Here is an 18,451-nt window from a genome sequence, read left to right on the forward strand (position 1 = left end):
TGATGTGTGCTTTCACTTACGGGTTATACTAATGAACACCAGTTTGCCTTCAAAAACCAAATGAATGACATGGAGTTAATGTTTATACAGGGGTAGGCAGACGTAGGTTTACACTTGTTTGTATGGAAAAAGACTTGCACATTATTATAGTTGCACTAACTTTATTAACTCAAAAGAATGCCACAATGGCACAAATAAATAATATAATGATTAATAAGTAAATAATAATACAAGAATAAACTCTGTTTTGCATACTCACAGTTGTAAACCTACTTTTGCCCACCCTTGTATATTCGTATTTAGCAATGAAGTATGCTGTTTTAACCATATTGCTAAATGTGAATGTCTGCAACCATGTGTTTCTTTTAATACAGTACATGTCATATTTCTAGGGAGATGTACTTTGAAGCATTGAAACACTAAATTAATTTAATTTTGGTATTAACAGGTAGAGCATCTAAATTAGACAAGGCAATAACCACTTTGTTTGAAACCTGCCTCAGTTTTTACTTACTATAACTGTTAGTACTGTCAGTCCTCCCATATCCCATAGTTCTATATGCATAATTGAGGATTCCCCTTGTGACCCTGAACTGTATTAGAAGATGGAGAGATGCTTGGATGGATGGATTGACATCTGTATAGGTAGACATGCTCATTACAATCAGAGAATGAATGTGAGGACCGTGTTTTTCTGTTGGCACTGTGTAGGTGTGACCACTAGGAGGAGCTGCAGACACCTCAGACTCAACAGCACAGAAACAAGTCTCGGGTTTAAAAGATCTTTAATTTATTATAATATTCTTCTGCAATGGTTCAATAAATAAATCAACACAACCATTTTACTCTCCTTCCACTTCTCCCAGGAAAGCATTGTCCGCTGACTCCAACTAAGGTGAGGTGACTTCTTTTAAGTTGGACCCAGGAGTATGTCTGGTGCCATTGTTTTGCTCAGCAGAAGCACTTCTGGTTCCCGTGGAAGCTCCATAAAAGAGGGAGGTCTTCTTCCGGCAGCACCGTCTAGTGGCCTCAAAGGGCCCCAACAGGGTTGCCCTTCTCAACTTTGATTCCCATGGAACCTTGTTGGTGTCCAAACTGGGAGCATGCCAGAGGATCGCTGTAACCTGTTATTCCAAAACAAGATAAAAATGACAATAACAAGAGCCTATATGTGTGTGTCTTGGCTGTTTCCTTTTTTTTTAATAATAAGTACGGATTCTGCCTCATACTCAAAGCACTTCCACACATGGCTTCTGCCTTTTCTCTTTCTGTCATGTGCTGATGCGGTGCTGCATCCTCCTCACTGTGAGCCACTTTCATATACAATGCTGCCTACAAGGGTTTGCAAAGGTTGGCCATGACCTCCATACAAAAAATACTGACCACACCACTGACCACTCCACTAGCTGCTACAGTTTACACCCTTTAAAAAGTCTGATAAACTGAGAGAGGTTGTACTTTCGAGGCATTGGCCGAGGTATTACCAATAACATTACTTTTGTTCTGCATCCTTCTGGTTATGCAGTATTTACTAATAAGGGCATAATCTGCTTCAAATGAAAACCTGAGTGCACTGCATGACTTTACTTATAAATGAATAGAGAAATTGCATGTGCATTGATTGGTGGAAGAATAGCAGGCATTTGGCCAATAGTAGCGTGCCAGACTGGACTAAAATCCAGGGCCAATTTATGATGCCAGTCCATCTCTGATTACGTATCACTAATGCCAATGAAGAGCACTCTTTATCAAAGTGGGGTATGGCATAAAATAGCCTGAGGTCAATAGTGGCAAGCCCGGATTAAGACCCCCATAAACCCCTAGGTGACTTAACTCCTTAACAGAGAGTTGATCATACTTTTAACAAAGCAGTACTGGGACATTGGGTTGTTTAAAGAAGTGAGGTATTTCTCACTCTTGATTGTGGTGTGAGACTCCATCGCTTTATTGAGTATGTGGTGGTCCCGCTTGGACATTCTGACTTGCAAGTTCTCATTCGCTTCATTGAGATCGAGTATACAATGGTCCCCCCGGTCATTGAGTGCTTACTGGTGAAAAAGCACCTTGCTGTCATGGGTGCCTGGGCACACAAGATGGTAGATTCTCCACTGACAACAAGAAAGGCTCCACAGTCTAACACAGATGCCCTTTCAAAAATTGCATTTCAGAGGATTTTTCTGCAGAGAACACGAGAATAAGCAGCTTATGGCTTTGTCTTAGGAACTTGTATTTTTCTCTTGTGCTATTTTATGTTGTGTATTTACCTAACGTTTTGTGGATACAGTGGGTTGACTGGCACAAGAGAAGCAGACCACTATGTAAACTGATGGGAGTGGCCTTGTTGGCCATATTGTGTTGTTTGCCAATGATTCTCACTGCTTATTCCTTCAGTTACTTTTGCTGATATCAAATTGGTCTAAAAGCCAGATTGGTGTTTCATAGGCCACATTTCTATGGCTCATAATTATATTGTTACTTTGGTATAGTAAAAGAAAGTTGTGTGCATCAAGTGCTACACAATGATTTGAAGTTCATGCTTTCAGGTCACTACCTGAAGGTATGGTACAGAGAGGTGGGGCAGTTTTATTAACAGGAAAGTCACGGGGGCCCAAAACTGACCTCGGCCTAGGGTCCCCTAAAGTTATTTAATCCTTCCCGGGTGGGGGTGTAAATAGTCTTGTGCCAGCGCTGTATGCTAAATGCAGTTTTAGTGGCCACAGACAACTAGTCAGTGCCACATTGTGCATTTACCTTGCAAACAAGATTTTGCGTTAAACTTAACATGCCTTGGTGAGAACACATTCCTTCTGATTGAAGAATTTAGAAGTGATTTAATAGATTTCAATCTCATGGTAGTGTGAAGGATGTGTTTGATGGACCTATGAGAACTCCAGAAAATATCGAAAGAATGAAACATGGTGTACAGCAGAGTTCTCATTATTTAAATCAATGCAACATTGACATTTCAAACTGGATTGTTCACCAAATTCTTCTGATTTATCCTGTCACCTGTAGTAAAAACAGAAACAGCACATCATTTTTTTAAGGATAACTAGGGGGCTTCGCCCCCTGCTTGCCAACACCCATGCCTGTGCTTTGCGCTAGCCTCTTTGTAGTTCTGTCACAACCATATGGGGAAGCGGATGTACAATTGCATACACACACCAAAGACAACTTAGGGCTGCAAGTTAACCTAACCAACATGTCTTTGGTAGTGTACCTGCTAAAAGCCAGACAGAGAGAGAATATGCAAACTGTACACAGTCTATGTCCAGCACAGAAAAATGAGCAATGTTACAATGTGTAATGATGTGTATATACTGTATATATTATATAATGTATACTATACTTTATCATTATTATAGCCACACAAATTATATCTCCAAAATCTTCTCCAACAAGCTATTCTCTGCTCCTGTGTCTGGTTGTTTTCTGAACTGCATTCAGTGCTACCAGGGTGCTGCTCTCCATAACCTTGTAATGAAAAAATAAGGTTTAAAAAGTAGATAAGTTGATGAATAGATTATTTTACGTATATTCTTCTAACTTTTAGCCAAGTTTGAATTATTGCAATGACATAATATCTTTCATGACCCAGGTGGCCTTTAACAGAATTGGTCTCTCATATCTGTGGCTCTTGTGCTCTTTTACTCTTGCCTCTGCTAAATGTCACTTGACTTTTATGTCCTTGATTTGTTTACAGCAAGTCACAATGTTTCAGTCATTCTCAGTGTTTCAAGCATGTCAAACTATCATTGTTCTGTTTTAATGACTATGTTAACTTTTCTGTCATAGATCCAAGCAAGCCAATATTTGATTTCAAAAATGTGACTACTAACTCGGTCCAATTGCACTGGAAAGCTCCAAATAATATCAATATTAAAGATTACCGATACTCAGTCAACTGGTCTTCAGCGGATCAAACAAACAATAATATTACAAAAAATTTATTCATGAATATATCTTCATTGACACCTGGGAATCTGTACAATATAACTATTCAGTCTTTGATTGCAGATGTTAGTAGTGAAGGCCTGCTGTTGAAAATACGTACAGGTAAGTATAATTATAAAGAGGTAATAAGCAAGCATAATCTGTAGTTTGGCATTAATCATAAGAGATATCATTAATGAGAAGTCTTAAGGCTAATTTATACTTCAGCATCAAGCCTGACATACAGCTCCTTGAAAACGTGACTACACATCACGTTGACTTGGACACTACGCAGAACCCAATGACTCTGATTGGCTAGTCTGGTAACAATAGCTTTCCTGAAACACGTTTCTGTTCATCCACTGCTATTCTGAGGTAAACATGGTGAATATCGAGGAGAGACTTGTCAAAGAAGTTAGAAAATATACACATTTATATTGTGACATGAGTCGATGCCTTAACCCAAAAAATGAGGCTGAGTCTGAGGATTCAAATTCAGGAAAGTTAGCTTTATTCAACTTGAAACATGAACAGAAAGGTTATTTACTGCAGCGGGAGCTACCACTCTACTATACACAGACACAGCAAACGGGTCAGGTCAATGGTCAAGTTATAGAGCTCACCACATCACCCATCGTGTGACAGACACGTTGTGAGAGGAGATGATGAGCCTGACATTGCCTCTGGCGCTATGAACCTGCAGCTGCCTCTGCGACGGACAAACAGCCCTCGACAGACATGTCAGTCGTATTTTGGCATGTTGCCCCGTAAGTGGGGGGGTGGAGGGAGGGTTGACCTTAAAAGAGTTAAAAAATCTCACAGTATGATACCTCATCACAACACAACAAAGACAACAGGTGCCAGCCAATTCGAAATATCAGCTAATATTAGTTATGGAAGTCGGAGAATGTTTGATAAAAATGGAAAAATGTGATGGACAAATGCAAAGAGCATATCAAGAGGAGTGGTAATCCTGGATGGCAATTAAATGAACCATTCTTTTTTTTGCATGCACCACCAACAAGCATTCATACATGTGCCTGCAGCGTGGCGTGATACAGAAGTATCAGCTGCTTTCAATGGTGTAGCCACAGCATAGGTTTGATGCAGAAGAAAACTCAGCCTCGTGGGATCTTATAAACCCTTCTAAATGCACAGGCTATCTGGCCAAAACGTAGTAGAAGCCTGGGAACACTAAATCTACTTCCTTTTTCTTGAATGATTAGAAAATAACCCAATTTATTTAATTTCACCATGTCTACACAGTTTGACAGTAGTATCCAGCTGTGCCAATGGCTGCAAAGTTGACTGCAGCAGAATGTTTAAATTCAGACAGAAGCTCAACAGCCAGTTGGTTATATTAAGAGTTTTGATTTGCTTGCCAGTGCTAACTGTTATTTACTTGGTCTTTTCCCATTCAAAAGTAAACAATAGTTTTTAAGAAGCAATTAAATAGCTAAAAGTGTGTCTCTTTTTTCTTCTGGAGGCATTAGAATCATGAACAGAGCATTAGTGCATTAGAAGGTACACACACAAACACGTACACACTTGCACTGACAAGGGGCTAATTTAAAGCTGTCAGTTAACTTAACCTTCTTTGGAATGTGGGAATTAAGCAGCAGTTTCTGAGAAAGAGAGAGAGAGAGAGAACATGCAGACTTCACACAGACATAAAATTCCAAACCAGGGTTCTGGTGCTATGACACAAAAGCTTTTCCTAATTTGGAGTAAAAGACCTGATAAAAGGGTTGTGAAGCCTGAAAGCTCCTCAAGCAGGCTGAGACATTCATCGACCTACTGTACCTAGAAATTGCCTTACCCCCCTGCTGCCAGCCCCTAACAACTAACTGTAGACTTTGGACTTCCCAAGCGAAAATGGGAAGCTGGCTTTAACTGTCCAAAAATAGCATAAATATAAAAAAAATGCCTTGCAAGAGTGGGGTAATCCATATACCTCTGGCTTGCTTAGGCAACCCAAAGGAAGTATCCTGAGAATTTATTTACAAATACAAAGATAAGCACAATAAGAACTTAAAAAAGGAAAATGGGGTAAAAAGCATTTGGCAAAAAAGGCAGCCCAATGCTAACAAGTCCAAGATAAATTACCAAACAAATATCTAGTAACAGATTAAAATAATCCACAACCAGAAATATCAAAGAAAAGCAGTACTCAAATTTAATGATCCACTACCTGGATCTTCTCCCTGACCTCAATATAAAGGCAGAGGGAGGTATCAGCCGCAGTGATGTCTGGGTAGCCCTGCCTCCTTGGGTTTCAACCACAAAACAAGAATATAGTGCATAAATAATACTTAAAAAGCGAAACTAACAGAAATTACATAACAACATCCATCCATCATCCAACCCGCTATATCCTAAGTACAGGGTCACAGGGGTCTGCTGGAGCCAATCCCAGCCAACACAGGGTGCAAGGCAGGAAACAAACCCCAGGCAGGGCGCCAGCCCACCACAGGGCACACACCAAGCACAATTTAGGATCGCCAATGCACCTAACCTGCATGTCTTTGGACTGTGGGAGGAAACCAGAGTACCCAGAGGAAACCCACGCAGACATGGGAAGAACATGCAAACTCCACACAGGAAGGACCCAGGAAGCGAACCCAGGTCTCCTAGCTGCGAGGCAGCAGCGCTACCCACTGCGCCACCATGCCACCCACATAGCAACATGAAAAACAATAATTCAAAACCAACAAAAATAATAATAAAGCAAAAAATACACAAAAGATAGTAGCAACTACTGTGCTGGCCCAAATTATGACAAGTTGTTAATATTTTTCACAACATTGTCATAAAGAAAGAATGTTATTAGTTTAGGCAGAGGGGAGTAATTAAAGCCCTTCAAAACTTTAACATCTCTTAAGTTTGTTTTCTATCGTTACTTATACATATTCTTCCACACAGCTTAAAGTGTATTTAATGTAGTGCACATGTTGTCAAAAGTCATATTGAGAGCTTTGAGATGGAAGCTGGTAAGACAAGGTTTTAAAAACACTACCTAAGAGGTTAGGGAGTGAGAGGTTGGAGCCATTAGCTGTGCAAATTGAGCCCAGGATCTCTATTTGTTAGATCTGATATTTTTGCTTCTTGTTTTCTGGGGTGCATTTTTCTCCTCTATAAAACTAGGTTTTTGGGCAGTTGGTCATCACAAGTAATCTTATAACAGTGCCAGTGTATGCAATAAGCAGACTGCCTTGACTTACTTTGACATGTTCTAATTCAATGGCATTTATTTATACTTTTCTTTGCTTTTTTCTTTTAGACCCCGCAAAGATTCCTCAAATAATTTGCCAAAATAATGCTGGTGAAAACAACATACACCTGTTATGGTCAGTCCCAGAAGGAGTGTGGGACAAAATCGAATTGAATGTGTCCAGTGGAAAACAATACACAGTCACAAACAGGAGCTGCACAAAAGAATGCACACAAGAAATTGATGGACTGCTGCCAGCAACAAGCTACAAGTTTATGCTGTTCACTGTGTCCTATGATATAAAGTCTGCTCCGACGATGATTGAGTGCATGACGAGCATAGTTGGTGGGTACTCTTGTTACAGACCTTGCAGGGTCCTCTTCTGTTTACCATTTTTCTTTAAGCTGCAGATTCCTGTTCTGCAGCTGACAGAGTATCTTCTTTTCTCACACTTTCTTTGTCCCACTAGGTGTTGCTACTGGCACGACAATCGCACTTCTCATCATAATTCTTCTCATCATCATTGTTATCTTCTTTCTGAGGCGAGATCAAGAACCTTCAAAGTACGGTCATTGCATTCCTCTAATTTCTTTCTGATCTATTATTCAAAATTTCTTTCTATTCAGTTTTTCACATTGCACTATACATATAGATGCAGCCATTTAACATGAATGGTGAACGCTGCGTTATTTTGCAGGGCGCTGTCTGCAGCAGGCCACACCTAATTGTACCATTTCAGATATTTTCAGTAACAAGGGGGCTCTGCCCCCTGCTCGCTTCGCTCGCCTACCCCCGGCGTTGGGTATCCTGAAATACATTAGTCGAGCTCGTTCGTTTTGGAGCCGTGCCCGCTTTGCCCGCGGCATTTCAGACGCGCGTTGTAGGCGCCTGCGTTCATTAATTTTATCCAGGCAGGCTCTTGTTTGTATATCCGTCAGTCGAGCTCGTTCATTTTGAACCCGTGCTTGCTTTGCTTCTGCAGTTTCAGACGCGCGTTGTAGGCACCTGCGTTCATTGATCTTATCCAGGTGGGCTCGTGTTTGTATCGTTGAGCTGTATTGTGTTTGAATTTGGTGTAAAGCGTTCAGTGGTTTGTACAATCCCAAGCAGCACATTATTCCTAACTTCACTCCACAGTAGTGCCACTCACAATATGGCGATGACACCTGCGCCTTCACTCTGCAGTAGTGCCACTCACAATATGGCGGTGATGCCTGCGTCTTCCGTACTATGTCGGGTTTCACTATGCTGTGTAGGCGCCTTTGCCTTTCGTACTTTCCCGCACCTTCCGTACTATCTTTGTGGACCTGTGGGGCCTCCGTAGCCTCTTCCGTTTGAATCTGGACTGCAGCGCAGATTCCTCTTTTTTGTGTGGCTGTGTCGTTAGTCGTTAGCTATGGGCGCGTTGTTGCTTCATTTCTCATTCACGTCAGTTGAGCTCTTTCGTTTTTGGGCCGTGACTCCTTCGTGCTCAGTGGATACGACTTCGCTTGAGGTTTATGAGACGTGCGCTGTACGCGCCTGCGCAGTACGTCTCATGGTCCCATCGCCATGTACCTGCGTCCATACCATCCGGTTTACCATTCTCGGTTAGTAATATGGATGTGACTGCATTAGCTTGAAAAAAACACTAGGTGGAGCAGTGAAAAGTGGTGTGCAACCAGTGAAAAGCTTATGTTGAAACACTGGCCAAGGAACAACAACAAACTTTTCTTAAATTATAGAATTTCAGTTTAAAACTGTTAATTGTTCTGCATCTTATGAATGTAATGTGCTTTTTTCAGGCATTCATCCAGACAGATAATATTGAAAATAAATTTCTTTTGCAGAACATAAAAACAGTAATAATAATAAGTTGGGTTGTGGACATGTTTGTGATGGGTAGCCACATGATTGTGCAGTAAAACTGGATTGCCAAAGCATGAATTCTGTAGTGGGTGATGTACCACCTTCTATTTATTGTATGGTAATGCTGACTGGGTTTCCCTATCCTGTGCTGTGTCTGGGGTAAAAAAAGAACGAATAGCTAAAGAGTGTGGGAGATTCAGAAAAATAGCAGAGGCAGTATAAGAGATAGAAGGAAAATGGTGTTGCCTAGAGCTGTGAGTGAGGCCATAAGCACCTGAAATTTTCCTTTTTTTATGGTTTGCTTGGAAACTTAACATCAGGCTTATAAGAGACAAACTGTGGTAGGCTCTGTGGTGCAATGGTAGTGCTGCTGCTTTACAGTAAGGAGACTGTGGAAGATTGTGGGTTCACTTCCCTGTTCCTCCCTGTGTGAATAGCGCTTTGAGTACTGAGAAAAGTGCTATATAAATGTAATGAATTATTATTATTAATAAGGTGCTTTGGCGTCCACCAAAAGCTTTCTTGGTGCCCTGTGTGGTTACTTTGAGAGTCACTACAGTAAATTTTTATTGTTGCATTATGTGAAACAATGCCGTTGACCCATCACAAAGCACTTTTGTTTTAATGACACAAGAATACAATAAATATTCTCCATCCATCCATCTATCCTCTTCTGCTTATCCGAGATTGGGTCGCGGGGGCAGCAGCTTGAGCACAGATGCCCAGACTTCCCTCTCCCTGGCCACTTCTGCTAGCTCTTTCGGGGAAATCCAGGTGTTCCCAGGCCAGCCAAAAGACATAGTCCCTCTAGCGTGTCTTGGGTCTTCCCTGGGGCCTCCTCCCAGTTAGACGTGCCTGGAACACCTCACCAGGGAGGCGTCCAGGAGGCATCCTGTTCAGATTCCCGAGCCATCTCATCTGACTCCTCTCAATGTAGAAGAGCAGTGGCTCTACTCTGCACTCCTCCCAGATGACCGAGCTTCTCACCCTATCTTTAAGGGAGAGCCCAGACACCCTGCGGAGGAAACTCATTTCAGCCGCTTGTATTTGTGACCTCGTTCTTTCGGTCACTACCCACAGCTCATGACCATAGGTGAGGGTAGGAACATACAGTGCATCCGGAAAGTTTTCACAGTGCATCACTTTTTCCACATTTTGTTATGTTACAGCCTTATTCCAAAATGGATTAAATTCATTTTTTTCCTCAGAATTCTACACACAACACCCCATAATGACAATGTGAAAAATGTTTACTTGAGATTTTTGCAAATTTATTAAAAATAAAAAAATTGAGAAAGCACATGTACATAAGTATTCGCAGCCTTTGCCATGAAGCTGAAAATTGAGCTCAGGTGCATCCTATTTCCCCTGATCATCCTTGAGATGTTTCTGCAGCTTAACTGGAGTCCACCTGTGGTAAATTCAGTTGATTGGACATGATTTGGAAAGGCACACTACTTGTCTATATAAGGTCCCACAGTTGACAGTTCATGTCAGAGCACAAACCAAGCATGAAGTCAAAGGAATTGTTTGTAGACCTCCGAGACAGGATTGTCTCGAGGCACAAATCTGGGGAAGGTTACAGAAAAATTTCTGCTGCTTTGAAGGTCCCAATGAGCACAGTGGCCTCCATCATCCGTAAGTGGAAGAAGTTCAAAACCACCAGGACTCTTCCTAGAGCTGGCCGGCCATCTAAACTGAGCGATCGGGGGAGAAGGGCCTTAGTCAGGGAGGTGACCAAGAACCCGATGGTCACTCTGTCAGAGCTCCAGAGGTCCTCTGTGAAGAGAGGAGAACCTTCCAGAAGGACAACCATCTCTGCAGCAATCCACCAATCAGGCCTGTATGGTAGAGTGGCCAGACGGAAGCCACTCCTTAGTAAAAGGCACATGGCAGCCCGCCTGAAGTTTGCCAAAAGGCACCTGAAGGACTCTCAGACCATGAGAAAGAAAATTCTCTGGTCTGATGAGACAAAGATTGAACTCTTTAGTGTGAATGCCAGGCGTCACATTTGGAGGAAACCAGGCACTGCTCATCACCTGGCCAATACCATCCCTACAGTGAAGCATGGTGGTGGCAGCATCATACTGTGGGGATGGTTTTCAGCGGCAGGAACTGGGAGACTAGTCAGGATAAAGGGAAAGATGACTGCAGCAATGTACAGCGACATCCTGGATAAAAACCTGCTCCAGAGCGTTCTTGACCTCAGACTGGGGCGACGGTTCATCTTTCAGCAGGACAACGACCCTAAGCACACAGCCAAGATATCAAAGGAGTGGCTTCAGGACAACTCTGTGAATGTCCTTGAGTGGCCCAGCCAGAGCCCAGACTTGAATCCGATTGAACATCTCTGGAGAGATCTTAAAATGGCCGTGCACCGATGCTTCCCATCCAACCTGATGGAGCTTGAGAGGTGCTGCAAAGAGGAATGGGCGAAACTGGCCAAGGATAGGTGTGCTAAGCTTGTGGCATCATATTCAAAAAGACTTGAGGCTGTAATTGCTGCCAAAGGTGCATCGACAAAGTATTGAGCAAAGGCTGTGAATACTTATGTACATGTGATTTCTCAGTTTTTTTATTTTTAATAAATTTGAAAAAAACTCAAGTAAACTTTTTTCACGTTGTCATTATGGGGTGTTGTGTGTAGAATTCTGAGGAAAAAAATGAATTTAATCAATTTTGGAATAAGGCTGTAACATAACAAAATGTGGAAAAAGTGATGCGCTGTGAATACTTTCCGGATGCACTGTAGATCGACTGGTAAATTGAGAGCTTTGCCTTACGGCTCAGCTCCTTTTTCGTCACAACAGAACGATGCAGAGTCCGTATCACTGTGGACGCCGCACCAATCTGCCTGTTGATCTCCTGCTCCATTCTTCCCTCACTCGTGAACAAGACTCCGAGATACTTGAACTCCTCCACTTGGGGCAGGATCTTGCTCCCAACCCGGAGAGGGCACTCCACCCTTTTCCGGCTGAGGACCATGGTCTTGGATTTGGAGGTGCTGATTCCTATCCCAGCTGCTTCACACTCGGCTGCGAACCAATCCAGAGAGAGTTGAAGATCATGGCCTGATGAAGCAAACAGGACAACATCATCTGTAAAAAGCATTGGCCCAATCCTGAGCCCACCAAATTGGACCCCCTCAATGCCCTGGCTGCACCTAGAAATTCTGTCCATAAAAGTTATGAACAGAATCAGTGACAAAGGGCAGCCCTGGCGGAGTCCAACTCTCACCGGAAATGGGTTCGACTTACTGCCGGCAATGCGGACCAGGCTCTGACACCGGTTGTACAGGGACTGAACAGCCCTTATCGGAGTACCCCCCACAGGATTCTCCGAGGGACACGGTCGAATGCCTTTTCCAAGTCCACAAAACACATGTAGACTGGTTGGGCAAACTCCCATGCACCCTCCAGGACAATGCCAAGGGTGTAGAGCTAGTCCATTGTTCTGCGACTAGGACAAAAACCACACTGTTCCTCCTGAATCCGAGCTTCGACTATCTGATGAAAATAAATAAATAAATATTCTCTACAATACCAATACTGCCTCACAATCTATGAAACACTCAGCAGATATGATTGACAAGGAAAGACACATATAAAAATGGGGAAGAGAGAGAGGGAATGGCACAGACAAGCTTGTGAGTTGAAGAGACCATGGCGCTAGTTTGAAATGTTGAAACAAAAATAAAGGTTGTGGAACAAGGATGTGACAATTTTTGGGGTGTTATAGAGGATGAGTGTATAAGGTGGGAGTCTGTATATGCCATGGCAGTGTTGTATACTAAAGGTAGTTTCAGTGGCCACAAACAAGTGGTCAGTAACTCATTGCATGTTCAACATTACAACATACATTGAGTCCAAGTCTGTAAGAGAACTGCTAAGAAGATTGTACAATAAGTTTGTCACACTTCAATGATGAAGAATTTCTTCTTGTAACACAATTTTAAAGTGGTTTGATAAATCTCAATTTCCTGGTAGTGTGAAAAAAGTGGTAGTTTGACCATCGTAAACTGTATAAATGCCACAATATATCAAAAACATTAGACAGGCTAAAGAGTAAAGGCCTCAACAATCAGCATAATGTCAATTGGTAGAATTAAACATTTCAAATTGGACTGTTCGATGATTATACTTTCACTTGTACAAAATAACTACACCACATGCATTTCTAATGACAAGCTACGTGACTTACATTTTTTACTCTTTTTATTGTTAAATGAAAACTGGGATCTTGAACTAATTGTGAGCTCATTTAGAAAAATGTATTATTAATGGTAAGGCTCATTTGAAAAATCTGATTTTAAATAAAATAATGTTGTGTAAGGTAAATGAACTGTTATCGAATAAATATTCTGGCTAATTTATTTCTTATCTTCTCCATGAGTCAAGTGGCTAAGTTAGCTAATCATTCATACAGTCCTGTCAAAAATCATTATAGCTTTGCCTCTCTCTCATTGTAAAGAATTATTGCAGTAATATCACTCAGAACTCTATTCCCCGTTTTGAATAATATTTTTTATTTTAATAACAAAATGCTCTCCACTTTTCTGTTTTAGTCATTTTTAGGTGAAAAATATGCTGGAATTGAAAACAAACATGCTTACAGGTTTTTTATTGTATGGCCATTGTTATTCTTCTGTGTATGGCTCTTTTTTCTTCTTCTTCTTCTTTTGGCTATTTCCATTAAGGGTTGCCACAATGGATCATCTTTTCCATATCTTCCTGTCCTCTGCATCTTGTTCTGTCACACCCACCACCTGCATGACCTTCACTACATCCATAAACATCTTCTTAGTGTCTTCCTCTTTTCCTCTTACCTGGCAGCTCTATCTTTAATATCCTTCTCCCAATATACCCAGCATCTCTCCTCTGCACATGTCCAAACCAACGCAATCTCACATCTCTGACTTTGTCTTCCAACTGTCAAACCTGAGCTGACCCTCTAATGCTGACCCTCTCCTTGCACTTTTTCTAATCCTGTCCATCCTTGTCACACCCAGTGCAAATCTTAACATTTTTAACTCTGGCACCTCCAGCTCTGTCTCCTGCTTTCTGGTCAGTGCCACCGTCTCCAACCCATATAACATAGCTGGTCTCACTACCATCCTGTAAACCTTCCTTTTCACTTTTGCTTGTACCCGTCCATCACAAATCACTCCTGATACTCTTCTCCACCCACTCCACCCTGCCTGCACTCTCTTTTTCAACTCTCTTCCACACTCCCCATTACTCTGTACTGTTAATCCCAAGTATTTAAACTCCTCCACCTTTCCCAACTCTGCTCCCTGCATCCTCACCATTCTACTGACATTCCTCTAATTCACACATATGCATTCTGTCTTGTTCCTACTGACCTTCATTCCTCTCTTCCCTAGAGCATATCTTCACCACTCCAGGGTCTCCTCAACCTGTTCCTTACTCTTACTGCACATCACAATGTCATCCGCAAACATCATAGTCCATGGGGACTCCTGTCTAATCTCGTCTGTCAACCTGTCCATCACCAATGCAAATAAGAAAGGGCTCAGAGCCAAACCCTGATGTAATCCCGCCTCCACCTTGAATGCATCCATCACTCCTACCGCAGACCTCACCACTGTCACACTTCCCTGGTACATATCTTGTACAACTCTTACATAGTTCTCTGCCACTCCCGACTTCCTCATACAGTACCACAACTCCTCTCTAGGCACCCTGTCATATGCTTTCTCTAAGTCCACAAAGACGCAATACAACTCCTTCTGTCCTTCTCTATACTTCTCCATCAACATCCTCAAAGCAAACATTGCATCTGTAGTGCTCTTTCCCGGCATTAAACCATATTGCTGCTCGGTAATCATCACCTTCCTTCTTAACCTAGCTTCCACTACTCTTTCCCATAACTTCATGCTGTGCCTCATCAATTTTATGCCCCTGTAGTTACTACAGCTCTGCACACCCCCATTATTCTTAAAAAGTGGTACTAGTATTTTGGTACTTTGTTAAATGGTACAACTCAAACCACCTACACCTGAACACCAGAAAAACCAAGGAGCTGGTGGTGGATTTTAGGAGGCCCAGGCCCCTCCCAGACCCTGTGATTATCAGAGGTGACTGTGCAGAGGGTACAGACCAATAAATACCTGGGTGTGCAGCTGGATGATAAATTGGACTGGACTGCCAATACTGATGCTCTGTGCAAGAGAGGACAGAGCAGACTATACTTCCTTTGAAGGCTGGCGTCCTTCAACATCTGCAATAAGATGCTGCAGATGTTCTATCAGACAGTTGTGGCGAGTGCCCTCCTCTACGCAGTGGTGTGCTGAGGAGGCAGCATAAAGAAGAGGGACGCCTCACGCCTGGACAAACTGGTGAGGAAGGCAGGCTGTATTGTAGGCATGGTGCTGGACAGTTTGACATCTGTGGCAGAGCGACGGGCACTCAGCAGGCTCCTGTCAATCATGGAGAATCCACTGCATCCACAAAACAGTATCATCTCCAGACAGAGGAGCAGCTTCAGTGACAGAATGAGGAGATCGTTTCTCTCCCACACTATGCGACTCTTCAGTTCCACCTTGGGGGGGGGGTAAATATTAACACTATACAAGATTATTGTCTATTATACCTGCCTTGCTATCTATCTATCTATCTATCTATCTATCTATCTATCTATCTATCTATCTATCTATCTATCTATCTATCTATCTATCTATCTATCTATCTATCTATCTATCTATCTATCTATCTATCTATCTATCTATCTATCTAGTACACTTCTTCTCCACTCCTCAGGCATCCTTTGACTTTCCAAGATTGCATTAAACAATCTGATTAAAAACTCCACTGCCATCTCTCCTAGACACCTCCATGCTTCCACAGGTATGTCATTTGGACCAACAGCCTTCCCATTCTTCATCTTCTTCATAGCTATCCTTACTTCTTCCTTGCTAATCCATTGCACTTCCTGGTCACTGTCTCCACATCATCAAAAATCTTTCTCTCTCATTCACTTAATTCATCAGCCTCTCAAAGTTCTCTTTCCATCTTCTCAACACACCCTCCTCACTTGTGAGTACGTTTCCATCTTTTTCCTTTATGACCCTAACCTGCTGCACATCTTTCCCAGCTCAGTCCCTCTGTCAAGCCAATTGGTACAGGTCCTTTTCTCCCTCATTACTGTCCAGCTTCTCATACAATTCATCATACGCCTTTTCTTTAGCCTTTGCCACCTCTCTCTTTGTCATTCCACAGACCACTATCCTATGGTGCCTAATTTCATTTATTACCTTTATGTTGTATGAAGAGATATTTCAATTATTAAATTCACTATGCCACTTGACTTCTGTGAACATGGTCAGAGATATGCACAGGCTAACATCAGCTGTTAGGAATTCCTCAGAACTAGACAGTGACAGCATAGTATATTCTAGTTCAAATGGTAGTCAAGCATACCAAGCTGATGATTTTGCTCAAAGGGTAAACTGTGACCTGACTTGTGACAAGAGTGCTGAATAACCTTGAAAAATGCCATTCATTGCATCTCCAGGCCGTGTTCAAGATACCATGTGAACAATCAAATCTTACTCTGGTGCTACAGGATATACAATAAATTTGGTATTGAGAATGTTATCAATTAGGATATGCATATCTTGAGTGGATGATTTGAAAATAAAAACAAGCATCACGTGAAAAAGTAATTTTTCATCTCTCACATATACTTTGTCTGTCAAAGCCTTCAACAGCTCCACTCCAATAGTTTCTCTGTGACCTCCGTACCTCTTTCTGTCTAACCCTGAACACTGCTGCTGACATCTCAAAGACATGCTTGATTATTGAACAATAATATTCATCAACACTGCACTCAAAGAGCCTCACGGGCCTGATTTCATTCTCGTTTTTTTTAGGTCATGTCCTAAATGGATACAAACTGGGAAGAATAATATGACGCTAGACTCACATTGTTCCCAACCAAAACACTGTCAGTATCATGGCAGCAGAACTCATCATTGCACTCTTCAGCATCACTGAATGCCTGCCTGGAGTTCCAATTTACTTATTCCCTAAGGAAAAGAAAGTCTCCATCTTTCTTGAAACCTTCTGGTGATAGTAAATTGGCCCTAGTGTGTTGATGGTGTGTGTGATGGCTGCATCTGCACTGCATGTTTTTCTTTATTCTTTATTTAACAATCTGATCAGTTTCGAATTGTCCTTCTTTCCAAATTCCTTTGCATTTTTCTGTTAAACATAAAACATGTTTTTCCATCTAATCAGTCTTCTAATGCAAAATATATTATTTTATTTCTCCATATCCAGGCCATCTGGTTTCCCAATTAAGCACTCCGACAGTATGAAGAACAAGTAAGAAATGCATGGAATGTTTTTTGTCTTTTTGCTGCTAGCAGTGGAGGAGGGTTGTGACTGACATCGTCCTCTCCTTTTCACTTGATGCAGTAAACAGATGATGCCCTTATTAAGGTTTATGGGATGGAGAGGAGTTTGTTGTATGCTTAAGCTGCGAGAAAGACCTATATAAATGATGTATGGTATAGTTCAAAATAAAAATGATAGTATTCCAAAATGAATAAAAGTGCAAATATGCACTAATTAAAAAATTGCTTTTTAGATATTCTTGTCACAAAATTAGCACAATATTTTTCAAGTTGATTTGATGGAGCATATCTACTTCCAAATACAGTGAGGAAAGTAAGATGCTGTTGTATTCCTTTGTTTTGTATTTTATTCATTTCAGCAAATAAAATTAACTTTCTTCAGATCATTTAGTAAATCGGCCAAATAAATAAAATCTTTTGTGAGGCCTACATTTGAAACTTCACATCATATTTTCACTTTCACTATAGCATGATGAAGATGAATGTATTTTATTTTCCCTGCTAGTGCCAATATAATAGTGAAAATGCTACAGTCTTCCACAAAGAATTATGTTTAATAGTACAGATTGTGACTTTACAAGAACATATTATGTTTATGTTGTTTTAAGAATTAAATTCTTTCATGGAAAGTTCTCTCATTAATTCATCCTAAGTGTGTGTCATAGTAATGAGCGACTGGGATGGAATAGCAATGTTAGGAATGACGTGTAAAAAGTGAATCTGGAATTAGACGTCCAGTTGGGAATGGCACAAAATAAAAAAGATTAGTTGAATGTTATCCTGAGTAAGGCAGTCGTGACAAAATTTAGTCCCACCAGCTGGAGGTCTTCAATGGAGTAAGTTTCTGCCACATGTAATCACATACATGAAGAATATTCTTGCTGCTCCTTACAGAACCCACCCTGAAGATCTTCACTACTTTTCTCTTTTTCTCTTCTAGACCAATCACAATCAGCAATTTTCCCAGTCACTTCTACTGCAAGCACCGTGACACAGATTTTGGCTTCTCAGAGGATTATCAGGTACTGCATTTCTTGTCTCACTCACTCCATACAATGCCTATGCTTATACCCTAGCCAGTT

General features: G+C 41.5%; 1 protein-coding gene across 5 annotated transcripts in view; it reads left to right on the forward strand.

Moving 5' to 3' along the window:
- LOC114660684 (receptor-type tyrosine-protein phosphatase H-like) overlaps positions 1-18,451 on the forward strand; it is a 125,658-nt gene that overhangs the window by 67,629 nt on the left and 39,578 nt on the right. For all 5 annotated transcript variants that reach the window (XM_028813540.2, XM_051933866.1, XM_051933868.1 and 2 more), the window contains 5 exons: positions 3,796-4,056; positions 7,214-7,489; positions 7,614-7,707; positions 17,293-17,337; positions 18,310-18,391. In XM_028813540.2, coding sequence (XP_028669373.2) covers positions 3,796-4,056; positions 7,214-7,489; positions 7,614-7,707; positions 17,293-17,337; positions 18,310-18,391 — 758 coding nt within the window. The remainder of the gene's footprint in view (positions 1-3,795; positions 4,057-7,213; positions 7,490-7,613; positions 7,708-17,292; positions 17,338-18,309; positions 18,392-18,451) is intronic.

The sequence above is a fragment of the Erpetoichthys calabaricus genome, chromosome 11 (assembly GCF_900747795.2).
Source record: "Erpetoichthys calabaricus chromosome 11, fErpCal1.3, whole genome shotgun sequence".
NCBI classification, from domain to species: Eukaryota; Metazoa; Chordata; class Cladistia; order Polypteriformes; family Polypteridae; genus Erpetoichthys; species Erpetoichthys calabaricus.